The following is a 14,240-nucleotide window of genomic DNA, read 5'->3' as shown; positions in this document are numbered from 1 at the left end:
TAAAACAATAAAAGCAACACCGGAAAAATATTATCACAAAATGAAGTATGAATTCGTAACGCGTGGACGTAAAAAAATGTTTTTTTCAAAAATTCACCGTAAATCTAAATATAGTTCTAGAGACTTCCAATTTGTTTCAAAATGAAGACAAATGATTGAATATTACGATACTGTAAGAGTTTTAGATTAGAATTGCTGATTTTGACCATTTCGGACGAGTTAAAGTTGACCGAATGTCGAAATGTTTATATATATATTTTTTATATGCACATATTTCAAAGATGGGAAAAGCTACAACCTTCAATTATTTATTATTGTATTTTTCATGAATTTGCGCACATTTTGATATATGAAACTCTATAAAACGGCTAATATGAAAAGGAGCAAATATTAGGATAATGCGATGTACGCATTTCGGAGACTTGCGGCCACGAATCGGCGCGCGGAGGGAAGTATATATATTTTTCAAAAATTCACCATAAATCACAATATTGTTCTAGAGACTTCAAATTTGTTTCAAAATGAAGATAAATGACTGAATATTACTAGGCCGTAAGAGTTTTAGCTTACAATTGCGTTTTTCAACTATTTCGGTAGAGTCAAATTTGACCGAACGTGGTTTTTTTTCTATTTATCGTGATTTATATGCAAATATTTCGATAAAAGAGAAAAGCTACAACCTTCAATCATTTTTAGTTGTATTCTACATGAAATTGCGCACATTTTCATATATAAAACTTTATGTAACAGCTAATTTTAAATGGTGCAAACATTTCGACAATCGCACAAAAAAAATTCCTATTTTTTCGGAAGAGTTATCGCGCGGACGTAAGGAATTTTTTTTTTTTTTTTTTTTTTTTTTTTTGTTTTTTTTTTTTTTTTTTTTTTTTTTCCATAAATTCACCATAAATCGAAATATTGTGCTAGAGACTTCCAAGTCGTTGCAAAATGAAGGTAAATGATTGACTATTACTAGAATATAAGAGTTTTAGCTTACAATTGCATTTTTCGACCATTTCGGTAGAGTCAAAGTTGACCGAAAGTTGAAATTTATGCACTTAACGTTATTTATATGAAAATATTTCAAAACTGATAAAAGCTACAACCATGGGTTGTTTTTAGTTGTATTGTGCATAAAATTGCGCACATTTCCATATATAAAACTTTATGTAACAGCAAATTTAAAATGGTGCAAATATTAGGACAATCGCACGAAAAAATTTATCGGAAGAGTTACCGCGCGAACGTAAGGAAAAAGTTTTGTCATAAATTCACCATAAATCGAAATATTGTGCTAGAGACGTCCAATTTGTTGCAAAATGAAGGCAAATGATTGAATATTACTATAATATAAGTTTTAGCTTACAATTGCATTTCTTGACCATTTCGGTAGAGTCAAAGTTGACCGAAGGTTGAAATTTTTGCACTTATCGTTATTTATATGAAAATATTTCAAAACTGATAAAAGCTACAATCATGAGTATTTTTTTGTTGTATTTTACATGAAATTGCCCACATTTTCATATATAATACTTCATGTAAAGGATAATTTAAAATGGTGCAAAAATGATGTCAAAGTGACAAAATAATTTCCGAGATGTGTCACTGATACTTTTTAGTGTGATAAGAAAGAAATTCGCGCTTGCGCGCCTGCGTACCGGTTGTAAACAAAACAACGCCTTGATCCGTGAACTCCCAGCATCCCCCCAAGGCGCGTGATTCAAAAGTTTTCGGCTGGTAGGCCTATAAGTATTTTTCCGCGAATTTTAAAAAAAACTTTTTTGAGTCGACGTATGATACGTCCATTCGGCATACGGGAGACATTTTGACTCGACGTTTAATACGTCCATTCGGCGTAAGAGGGTTAATATTTTCAAATGGTGATAATAATAACTGTAATTACAAAAATCATGTGAAAGTATTTTACAGAAATAAAATGCTAATTCTCTAATTCTCTCTCTCTCTCTCTCTCTCTCTCTCTCTCTCTCTCTCTCTCTCTCTCTCTCTCGGAGATGCATGTTTTGTGTATGATAAATAAATGACTTACTAATCTTCAGATATCAATATTAATGTAAACAGCAATAATATGAATTCATTAAAGAAAATACTAAAGTGAATTGGCAAGATTGTTGTTTATAAATAAAAAATTATGCAAGAATGAAAGAAAATCTGTTATGCCCCGCATCTTGTCTTTGAACTCCAGTTAGCCAAGCTGAGATGGCTGGGGTCCAACAGCTGTCAAATATATCAAGTAATGTGACAGGAGGGTGAGTGTTTTGCCCACACCAGATCTTGCATTTTTTTCTCTTTCTTTTACTGAGATGAGATAATTTCTATGGTACATGTGTATATGTTTATTAATATTTTTGCATAATAATAATAATATAATTAATTTCAAAATTCATATGTGATAGTATTTTAAAGAATTACAATAATCTATCCATTTCACTCCTAAATAAGGATAACCCTCTCTCTCTCTCTCTCTCTCTCTCTCTCTCTCTCTCTCTCTCTCTCTCCATACAAGATACATACGTCATAGTGGTAACTCTCACCCCCTGTTTGGACTGGAAGTGTATGTATAAGTATATCTTTAAGGGCATTACTACATTTTATGGTAAAATAATATTATACAGTGCTAGTTTTCAAGTAACATTAAGTTTAATGAGATTAAACAAAAACAATAACATTCTTACTCTCTCTCTCTCTCTTATGTATATTTATTTGTTTTGTAGTATAAATAAATGATTTACCTTATAACTAATTTTCAAATGTTAATAAGGTTAATAAAAAAAGAAATAGCAATTCACAGTCTTTTTATCCACTTGGAGGAAGGTGGGCGGGGGAGTAAATGGCAGTTTGATATACGAATTGGCAGCGGGGAAGGAGTCATAGTCTAGGAGTTATCTCTCTCTCTCTCTCTCTACCCATTGTTATTCTCTGTGTCTCAGAAAAAATTCTTAATTTCACTCTTGATGGTCAGATATATGATGTTGCCATTCAATGGTCTCTCTCTCTCTATTATTGGCTCAAGGTATATATTGGTAATGGTAAAATGTTTAAGATGACTTTGAAATGATATTAATAATATAACCTCAAAGATTAATACAGTTATGGGTTAGTAATTTTAGGTATATTTGAAGTAGGATGTTATTTAAGGTATACATTTGGTATCTGAACTTTCAAGATACGCAGTTATAAGCATTTGTAGTAGTGGTTTTAACTATTCACAGGGGTGTCTGTTACACACCCCCCCCCCCCCAAATATGGGGGGGAACACTGTATTATGTAATAGTAACACAATATAGCACAAATGTTTTAATATTACCATACTGTTTCAGGTCATACGTTCAAGCATGTGTGATATGCGTGAAAAAGATTATGAATCTAAAGGCATTGGGTGCTACATGTTCAGAATAGATGATGATACTGTTATTGATGCTACAATGCATGGTAATGCAGCAAGATTCATCAATCATTCTTGTGATGTAAGTTGCTGTTAGTTGATTTTTCATTGGTCTTTGATTAAATTTAAACAAGTTTTAAAAAGAATTTTAAGATAATGTTTATTTCAGCATATAATTCCTATCTTCCTTGTTGTAATTTTCTTATATTCTTGTGCTATGGATGTTAGTGTTCAGCCTAATAAGAGATTTTTTTTCATTTGATATGATTTATGAATGCATGATCTAATGAATTAGAATTGTTAACTACAGCTACAGGTACCTGACCGTTCTTTTTTCATGGTCATACAACACTATTCTTGATTTAAATTTGAAGTAGTACAGAGATTTCAGTTTGTTTACATCATTATTTTTCTTTTTTCCAGCCTAACTGTTACTCTCGTGTTGTAGATATCCTTGGCAAAAAGCACATTATAATCTTTGCACTTAGAAGGATAATGCGTGGAGAAGAATTGACCTACGACTACAAGTTCCCAATAGAAGACGATAAAATACCGTGCACTTGCGGCACACGAAGGTGCCGCAAATACCTCAATTAAAGTTGTTTATCCAGTGAAATGGAGTTGAATGGTTTCTAGGTTGTTCTGTAGCTTTATGACTTCTGAAGCTATTGTTGATACACAACATAAACAATAAGAACATAAAAAGCATTACAATCGCATTTTCAGGTTTAGTACTGCAGTTTTGATCTTCAGCTATGTTAACAAAAATGCCAATCTCTATGTATTTATGAAGAATTTTTAACAGGCTCTCACCTCACTAATACTGGATTAAGGTGAATGACTTGCATTTGCCAACCACAACAATTGTAGATAAAAGTCCAACATGTTTTTGATATTTCATGATGGGTATGGTATTCAGAAGGTTTATCATTCATTTATTAAATATTGATATTTTTCCTTGAATGCAAATATTTAATAAATGAATTTGCTTGTTTGTATTTGCAATATTGTTTGTTGAGCAAACATACTTCACTTTCATATACACATACATAAAACACACATTTATCTATAGCATAATGAATATGAATGCAAGTGTCATGTGTGATTCAAAGAAAGTCACCAAATCTCCAAGTTTAGATTTTTATGACTCAGAAGCTTCGTTAACATTGGCTGATACTATGGCTGCTGCTTTCTCCTCCTCAAGCTTTGGTCCAGTCTGAAGAGAATTTGTGTTTTAGGAGTCTATTGTGAATTTCTCTTTGAGAATGTTATATTACCGTGTATTCAAGGCGTGATATAGTGTGTTTTGTGTTGAAAGAGAAATATTCAGTCTAGGTTTTGAGAGATGACTTGGCCCTCTCTTGTTGAGATGTGGTTTTTCAGCCAGGATCCGGGAAGAGAGTGTGTTTGTAACCAAGCGTATTTTGTTTCACGTGTGAATTGTTCCTCAACTGAAACTGCTTAGGGTAAGTTTGCCTCTACTGAAACCCTCCTGGAGGTCCTCCCCCCAGAGTTCTTGAAGTTCCTTAGCGAATCCCTGGTGAAGGTTCCTCAGACTACTTACTCCCCTCCAGCATGAAGGTCACTTACTACTGCGGGTCAGCTGGAGACGGTGGTAATCCAAACACATGCATTAAGGTTTTTGAGTCGCACTTGTTACATTAATCATCATTAACTTTTTCAAACCATTAATATTGCCATTGACTTTTCTTTATAGGAAGCTTGAAATATACAATGTAAGTTACCGGAAATGTAAATGTATGGGTCTGTGAGAGAGAGAAAAAGGACATAATGGTAACAATGTATGATTTTTAATGATTGGAAGGTGTTAATGAAGGACTTTGTAGTTGGCGCTGTATTTGTTATGTTTCTTGATGTTTTACTTAATTTTTTTAACAAGCCTGACATACCTCAAATGACTTTTGTAAATAGAATGTTAGTGGACTGGGTGTTTATTCGTCATGTGTAGAATCAGAGATTGGCGATGAAGCACCAGATTCTGTTATGTCTTATCAATGGCAATTCCTTTTTTTTAACTGGTTGAGGAACATTAAACTCAATTTTTTTTCTCCTGGCATTGCCATTTGTTCAAGGCATAAAGATGGAATATGGTCCAATAATTATTAACTGAAATTTAAGATTAAAAGAAAAAATTACAAGAAACTGAGACCTCAGAGAGTGCATTTGTCATAATCATGCACCAATTCCTATAATTTTAAGTAGATGTGTAATTAATATTACTCGCATTTTGATTTTGTGATGTGGTAATGTGACGAGATCAGTGGTGAAGAGTAGGCATAAGCATTAGTAATTATGATCTGATAAAAATAATCCGTTTGCTCTCTGACAAAATTGAAAAATTTTGTATTTTAATACATACAACATTGTAATATTTGTATACTGGCAACAAAACCTTTTTTTCAGTGTAAGCACATATGAGTAAAAATGCTTTATTAGTATATTGAGAAGGGGTTAGTTGCTGATATATATAATTATATATATATACATATATATATATATATATATATATATATATATATATATATATATATATATATATATATATATCTATATATATATATATATAATTTGAAGCATGCACAGCAGATAGAAGCTTGAACAAGAATGGATAAATAATGGTTATGTCTTTTACCATTTACATGTTACCACCGATCATGTCACCCAGCCTTTATAAACGAAATGACTGTACATTCATCAGATAATGTGTAGTAATTTGGGATACGTATATAACACTATTTCAAATACAGTAAGCTTATAAAGTGCAAAGTAAAGATATATTTATATACAATTTATGCATGTACTATGTTCAGAAAAATTTAAGCTGCATGAATCTCAACCTGTGTTTTGAAGGTCTTTTCAAATTACATCTATTGAATGTACAGGAGGTTTTAAACTGTTATTATTATTAGGATGGATTGCCTCAATGCAGCCGTCTCATGTGATGAAACGATGACCTTGCAAAATGATTGTGTGTTACACTGCCATTTGAGAATTGGCATTGTCTGTCTCTCCTATGTGGTGCAGCGGTGACCCTAAAATGGTAGTAGAAAAAGTATTATGGTTACTTAATGTGAACTAATGTTAGCTTCTAATGATTCTAGGATTACTATGAAAAACAAAAAAAAAAAATCTCAAAGCGAAGCAAGTAGGGCATTCTTAAAACGAAGAAAGACGTGAATCTAGTGTAGTAAAGTACTATGTGTTGAAAGGACCTCTTAGGATTTGGCCCAGACATGAAAGAGTGGCCATTGTGTTGGTCAGATTTAATTAAGATGACAGTTAAAATTAGGTTTGCTTATGCACATCAGATGATCTGATTTTAAAAGCCAAGTTGGTTGAGTGCCTTGCTTCCTGCTGACAAGGATGCAGGTATCAGTGATGCCACCCATTGATGTCGGGCTGTTTCCCATTTTCCTTTCATTGTCATCTTTATTTCAGTAGGGGTCAGGTCATGCAACTGCCAGCATCTTGGGTTATTACGGTGATGACCTCCAAAGAAAAAATACGTTTGTACCTTAATTGCAGAAAAAAAGAATCATGAAAATGAAGTAAATGATCCAATGGTGCTAATAGGTGGTTGAGCATTCTTTTATAATCTCCATTTAGATGTTAATGGGAAAAAAAAACTTTCTTCTATGATTAACCTTTGTGAAACAAAGTAAATTCCTTTTCCCAAGAAAAATGAATGGAGAAGCATTAGGTCCAGAAAAACAGAAAAAAATATGACATTGTAGTGCTTGATGACCAAGAAACCACAGACGACAGCAGGGTTGTTGTAGCTCCGTACGCTATTGACTCAGGTTACCTTCAGTACACGTTTAGTCGTTGACGTTGAAAGCTTGACGTGTACTGCTGGAAAGGGATTAAGGTGGAGAAGGTGATTGAATGGAACTATTAGTGCAACATGCGATACGATGGCTACTGCTAATTATTTTTGGACAGGAGTTTAAAGTGTCTGTCTGTCTGCTGGACACTAAACAGCTACTACCAGTGAGCAATAAAAAAATAATAAAATTAATGACCATACCTTCTGTGTGCCTAAATTATTTGTGATAGATAAAAGGTCTTTTAAAAAGATCATATTTCTTTTATCAGGGCTCAAGCTGAAAAAGTAGTTCAAGAGGCTGTTATAGAATTAATGTGGAAATAAAGACTTCAAGACTATTTTTTGCTGTAATTTTGAGTTGTTTTAAATCATATCAATGCTACGAGCCTCATTACTATATAAATACTATATATTATATATAAATATATATACCGCGTGTAATTCATAGCACTCATTCCACACCAAGAAGCAACCATAGAAAACCCCAACCACAGTCAACCAAAATCCCTAGGATGCAACTATGGCAGTTTTAACAAAACAACACTGGATTCATCAAAGCTTTGTATAAATGTTATAATTAACTGTACATAATGTATTTTGGCTTCACCTTTTTCCACTTGTGAATGGAATATGCTTTTTGAAAGTTTTAAATGTACAGATAATAGAGTTTTTTATTATTTCATAGAATTTTATATGATGTGTGCTAAAAAAAAATTTTTTTTTTTTGGAACCACCAACAGTTATTTGTGCCATCAAAAAGTGAGTACAAAGTTAGCATTTAGCTGTTCTTGTGACGGGTACGAATAATAAAAAGAAATATTGAACTATTCCTGATTTGTACTCAAGAGTACTGAGATGTCAAACCACTTCACCTTACCTTGAGTGTTTTTCATTCATTTTATTTTTTATAATATACAATCAAATTAACATTTATTGATTTTCTTGTAAATAATATATATATACACATTTGTAAAGGGCAAACAATTTTGTTTTAAAAATACAGCTCAAAATAAGGTAAAGTATTTGACAATAAGGCACTAGTCACCCCCTCCCCCCTCCCACATGGAGTTTTTAAGTGGCCTATTTTGACTACATTCCCCAGTTGAATATATCGAAGATCCATTGGTATCCCATGCTGTATGAATTCTATTTTTATTGCCTGATCATTATTTTCCTTTTTCTGGTTAAAAGAGGCTATCACAGTACAATATTTACACCCCCAAATTCATCTTGATTATATGGCCTCATAGGTTAGTGCTATAGCTCTCTAATTCTGTCTTAATGTCCGTTCAAATGTATTAATGTTGACAGCATAATGTAAAATATCTCTACCTCTAATTTTTTTAGGGAAATTTTACCAAATTTTAAAAATAAAGGTTTCATAAATATATTATCGACTGTTCATGGCTCATTCTGTTTTATTAATGAAGATAAAGGACTTTGTGATTGGATTTAGTTTGGATATGCCAGCAATAGAATGTAGTCTCTGTTACGGCAGCCAAGGAAGTGCAGCTTATGATCCATTTCTTTTTCTTTCTAAAATACTCTGGTACCACAAGCAGAAGGTGGTTCTTGGATATAAATGTTGGTTGTGGGAGTGTCATAAAAATAGTGCCCCATTGATTTAACAAGTGTGATACACAGTTTGGTTTCTGATCCCCCTCCCCCTCATGGCACAATGATATTAATGACTTTTCCAGGCCTTATTTTTTTTTTCCCTCCAACTTTTTAAAATGTATTGAATGTGAATGTTCCTGTCAAAGGCAGGTGAATGTTGTGAAATTCTGAGCAGTAATGTAACTGCTCACGTTGACATTTCAATTTACTGTCATACATCAGAGGCTCTGATACAATTATTTTACTTATGGTTAAATTACCGTATCCTTGTGGTGTCAAATCAAAATGAATTATAAAATTCAGTATTTCCCAGTATTAATGCATGTAACTTTTTGTTATTGTTGAAATTCTATTGTTAAATCTTGCAGATGCTGTGGAATTGTCATTGATAACTAAATTGTATGGAATTAAAAACCTGTAACAGAGTACTAATATCATTGTTTAATACAAGTCTAAAGCACATGTGGTTGTTGTTTACAGCAAGGATGGGTCTCTCATCATTCCAGTGTCCTGTAAGTGTTTGCTTTTACGTAGGTTATAAGTTTTAAAAAATGCCCTTTTTATTATTCATTCCTACCAAAGATATTTTCTTATTCTTTTTCATTTTTTTTTATCCCAGGCACTTAGATTTAGTAGTTATATCCAAGTTTTTATTCTGTACAATTTATTTCTGCTGATTAACTATTGCACGTTTGTACCACAACTGCACCACCACTACCACCACCACAGCTGTTCCACTAATGTAACCTTTACCACACCTGTACCATAATTGCAATATAATGCCATATCACAACTAGATGGATTTCCCCCATAATCTCAGTTCCTTTCAAGGTCAGTCTATCTGAAAACACTTCCTTGCCTAGTCATTGGGTATTTTTGTGAATCTTACCTCATTGTTAACTTGTTTTCCCAACCCCTCTCCCATTTTCCTTGTCTTTGATACATTGCTCAGAATATAAGTAGTATCTTGATAGTGAAGTGGATGCATTCATACCATTGCTCAGTTCAGATATTCCCTTGTAAGGAAATATAACAATGTTTCATCAGTTGTGGCTTGTACCAAACATTTGGTTTGGTTTGCTGATGAATGAACGGCTGGATGAAGAAATACAGGAGCTAATATAATCAAAAGAACAGAATTGCAAGAAAAATCATGTGCAAGCTTAAGCAAAAGATGAGTGAAATTCATGCATAAAAAGCATGCAGTAGAGCACACAATAAATGGCATGAGAGTAAAAGGTAAAATGAAAGTGTAATGTAATCCAGCCTTGTGGTGAATGGGTTTGAAATTTACAAGCAGTCCCATGTTCACGATATGAACGTTAGCAAAATTGAATGCATGCACTGGAAAATGTGAAGTAAAGAAAAAAAATTGTTTAATTGTAGTAAATGAATACATGTGGAGAAAGTAAAGGAATAGGAAACACTTTCAATTAGCAAAATATATATTAGGTAAGTGTCAAACTGAAGAAGATATAGTATATATACTATATATAGAGAGAGAGAGCTTTCTGTATGTATTTCATATATAATACCTTTCCATAATTACATGAACGTGACTAGTGATTTCAAAAATTGTTTGCCGATTACTATTTGCTGACAATTTGGTATGAAATATTTATCCAGAGCACATTGAGATGACCGCTGGTAGCTGAGAAGTTGTTCGTTGTTTACCATGACTGATAATTGAAGGATTAAACAATATAGTTGGGAAATTGACCTTGTTTGACATTAATAATGGGGGCCATATTTAAAAAAAAAAAAAAGAAAAAGTGTCTTGAGGGTCAAATTTCTGTCTGATGAACCCTGTACAGGTTCATATGGTGCACAAGTGAGGCTGCTAAGGACCAGGGTCAAATCCCAGTTAGGAGGCTAAGTTCTCTTGGGAACGGGACTGTTCAAAATTGAGGAGCATAGAGGTCTCCCATGAGGACAAAATCAACCCTAGAGCAGCCCTGTATCACTTAATGGCTGACACAGAAAGTAGCTTCTCCCTGTGAAGGAGTACAAGGAAGTCAGCTACTTGCTGAATAGAAGTTCTGACGAGAAATCCAGTTGACACCTATCACAGTAGACAGCATAGTAAGCAAGTGGGCTAATGAGCAAGGATTCCCATTTTCTGAATGAAAAAATCACTGTTCAGTTCTGCTGGCGCCAAACTAAGGAAACCATTCCAACTCTTCCCTTAAATGGAACTATTTTACCTTACTCCGCTGAAGTAAAATTTTCAAGGATGGTCTCCAATGAAAATAATCATATTGACCAGTTAAAAGTGAAAGTAAAGAGATCTGTAAATATTTTAAAAGTATCTCATTTTAATTGGGATGCTGATAAGAAATTGCTGTCAAGGCTTTACAGTTCAGTAAGTTAGACTACAGCTGCCAAGTATACTCATCTGCTTCAAAGACTAAACTGAGGAATTGGACAGTGGGCATAATATAGGGCTAAAGAGCTGCATTGGAGCTTTTAGAGCTTCACCCATTGAAATTATCTATGTAGACTCCTATCAGCTACCACTGACCTAAGGAGGCATGAGCTGGGTCTTGAGATACACCATGCAGGTGAAAAGCACTAGGCAGAATCTTTTGAGATCTTGAAACAGTGGGATTGAAGTCTTTTTAGATTTAGTAGATCTTCAACACCATATCAGAGCAGACAGCTGGGTGAGCTGGAAGACAAAAATATAAAAATGCTGAAGATCCTACAAGTTAAACATCTTGCTATCCCTCCTTGGTTTCCTTCCTTGGTTAATTCCACCAATAGATGTATGCACTAAAGAGATAGAGAAGACAGGTCGTCTGAAATGACAAATTCATAATCTATTTGTATTTTTTCATAACTAACAAACCTCCTAGCGCCTCAGTGGCATGGTCGGTATGGTGCTGGCACACCACCTCGGTGGCTGTGAGTTCGATTCTCTGATATATTCCATTGAGGTGTATTTCTGGAGATAGAAGTTCACTCTCGAAGTGGTTCATTAGTCACATAAAGCCATTCGGCTTAACATTAGGATAATCCTCTAACGCCAGCTGGAAATCTGGTAAAATTAATTTAAAAAAAACTTGCGTGACCCAGGGACTATCGGCATTGTACCTGCTCACTGGGTATTTGGTAGTTCCCACGATGACTTGGACATCCCATGAGCTCATCAGTTACTTTCTTACTGCCTTTAATAGAGTTTAGTTTACCCGTTTTCCTATCTTTCTTCTCTACCTTTTCTCTGGATGTACTCGGTGTGTGTGTGTGTGATCTGGCAGGATTGTATAAGTTGCAAGAGATCACGGAGAATTGTTTTTGGAGCATGATGAGAGGCATATTAACGACAGGAAAATTTATACTAATGGATCAAATTCAGAAGTGGAGTGGGCTTTGCAATGATATGTGAGATGAATCATATATAAAAAAAAAGTTACCAGAATCCTCATCCATATTCACTGATGAAGCAACAGCCATAGTTGATGCTTTAAATCTTGCATCTTATAAGAAATTTAAATACACAGTAATATTTAGTAACTCGAGGAGTGCTTTAGAAGCCCTAAAGAAGTTTAACTCCGCCCATCCCTTTATTCAAAGGGCCCAGGAATGGATTTTTTATCTTTGTGTTTGTCACAAATCAGTAGTTTAGTTGGGTTCCTGGGCACACTGATACAGAAAGGAATGAAATGGCTGATAGTGAAGCAAATGATGCTACAAGATGTGATTTCTTAATTAATAAGGTGCCACATTTGGGTATGCATCCAGTTATTAGAAGATACATCCATAAGAAATGGCAGCAGAGATGGACTTCCCCTATTTTATACACAAATATTAGGAAAAGAATCTATCCGGACTGTAGACAGACTCGGTGGCATCCTATTTATCATTATTCACAACTGGAGCTTGAGAACGGTCAGGGCCTAACACTTTGAGTACATACGTATATATAGTACTATATTGTTCTAAGGAACGAGAAAGGACTGCCTTGATAGTGGTCCCGGCGACTAGGCGTGGATTATATGTTACACGAGAGGACTGCCGTGGTTAGTTCCACGACTGTTAAGGACTCTCGTTGCATGTAGAATATTCACAGCCTCGCTCTCTGCCCCCATGACTACTTGTTCCAGGAGAGGAATGGTCCTGATCATGAGAACATTCCCTTAGATGTGAAGTCAACTTCTTTACGGTTGACTTATCATTTTTATTCATGGCTGACTTGTCATGTTTCTTAACAGTCGTGGTCTTAACCCCCTTGTCTTCAGCAGGACAAGCAGATGATGAAATGACTGCAACTTCTTGAGGAGCCCGATCCCTAGATCCCCGTAGGCCAAAAAACACTTGACTACATTGTCTTAAATATGAAGTCCATATAAACTAAGACACCCGTTTAGACAGGGGAAGAGACAAATTCTGGGAGGAACTCTTCTCTTCACACTGGCAGCTGAGTTATCAGGCTACGTCTTTCAACCTCACTCCAATTCTGGATGAACAACTAGTAATTGAACACTTTACGCAATTCGGGGTGAACAACTACTAATTCAACACTTTACGAATTAGAAAAAAGAATATGGATAACATAAAACCATGGTGTTTGTCCAAAAATCATTCTAAATCATCGCAGTGCCCTACGGATCAAGTGCGATGAGGCAGAAGACTTACAGATTTCTGTTGTACTGTAGGTAAACAGAAAGAAGTAATGAGTCTAATGAGACATCTCTGTCCAATGATTCTTGCAATGGCAATTGTGGAGCACAACATATCAGCCAAGCAAGAATCCAGAGCCAACCAGAGACAGAGACTCAAGTCTGTGATGGCCAGGCAGAGATCTGAATTAGAAGTTAACCCTCCATAGAGAGAAACAATACTTCGACGAACAAAATCTTATTGAGACGGCAGTACTCAGATCCTCACTCGTCTCCGACTCTAAAGTGGACCGCACACGCTCAAATTTTTCGTCCAGTTTTTTTATGTCAAATTATTTGACATGAATTTGATCGTGTGTGGCGTAATTTGATGGCCTAAAAGGTTTGATGTCAAATTTTTTACTGATCTGATTTCAGTAGATATTTTTTGAGCCAACGTCAAATAATTTGTGCGTGTGTGGTACCTAGCAATAATTTGCGCAAATTAGTTAGTGATTAGACATAATCTGAGGAGGACGTTCGCGGCTCATCGTCATCATGGCTCCAACAAAACATGAAAAGAAATTTCTTCTTGAGCTTATTGATGTTTATAGAAGTTTACCACAACTTTGGAACATTAAAACTCTGTTTTCTTTGGCTATATATGGTCTCACAAGATCTAATAGTTTGTCAAATGATTCTCCGTCCATGCGAAGAAAGTTCTTGAAAACATCAGGTTCACTAATTCTCAGTTCATTTAATAAAGGAGCATGAC

At 34.7% G+C, this 14,240-nt stretch overlaps 1 protein-coding gene across 1 annotated transcript in view; it reads left to right on the top strand.

Moving 5' to 3' along the window:
• Nucleotides 1-8,301, top strand: part of LOC135215858 (histone-lysine N-methyltransferase 2A-like) — a gene marked incomplete in the record, with an annotated part of 122,683 nt that extends 114,382 nt beyond the window's left edge. Inside the window, 2 exon segments of the mRNA XM_064250815.1 lie at nt 3,339-3,485; nt 3,827-8,301. Coding sequence (XP_064106885.1) covers nt 3,339-3,485; nt 3,827-4,000 — 321 coding nt within the window.
• Between the last annotated feature and the right edge of the window lie 5,939 nt (nt 8,302-14,240).

Source organism: Macrobrachium nipponense, chromosome 19 (genome assembly GCF_015104395.2).
Source record: "Macrobrachium nipponense isolate FS-2020 chromosome 19, ASM1510439v2, whole genome shotgun sequence".
NCBI lineage: Eukaryota > Metazoa > Arthropoda > Malacostraca > Decapoda > Palaemonidae > Macrobrachium > Macrobrachium nipponense.
The sequence above is the reverse complement of the archived record's forward strand: the minus strand, read 5'-3'. Positions and strand labels throughout refer to the sequence as shown.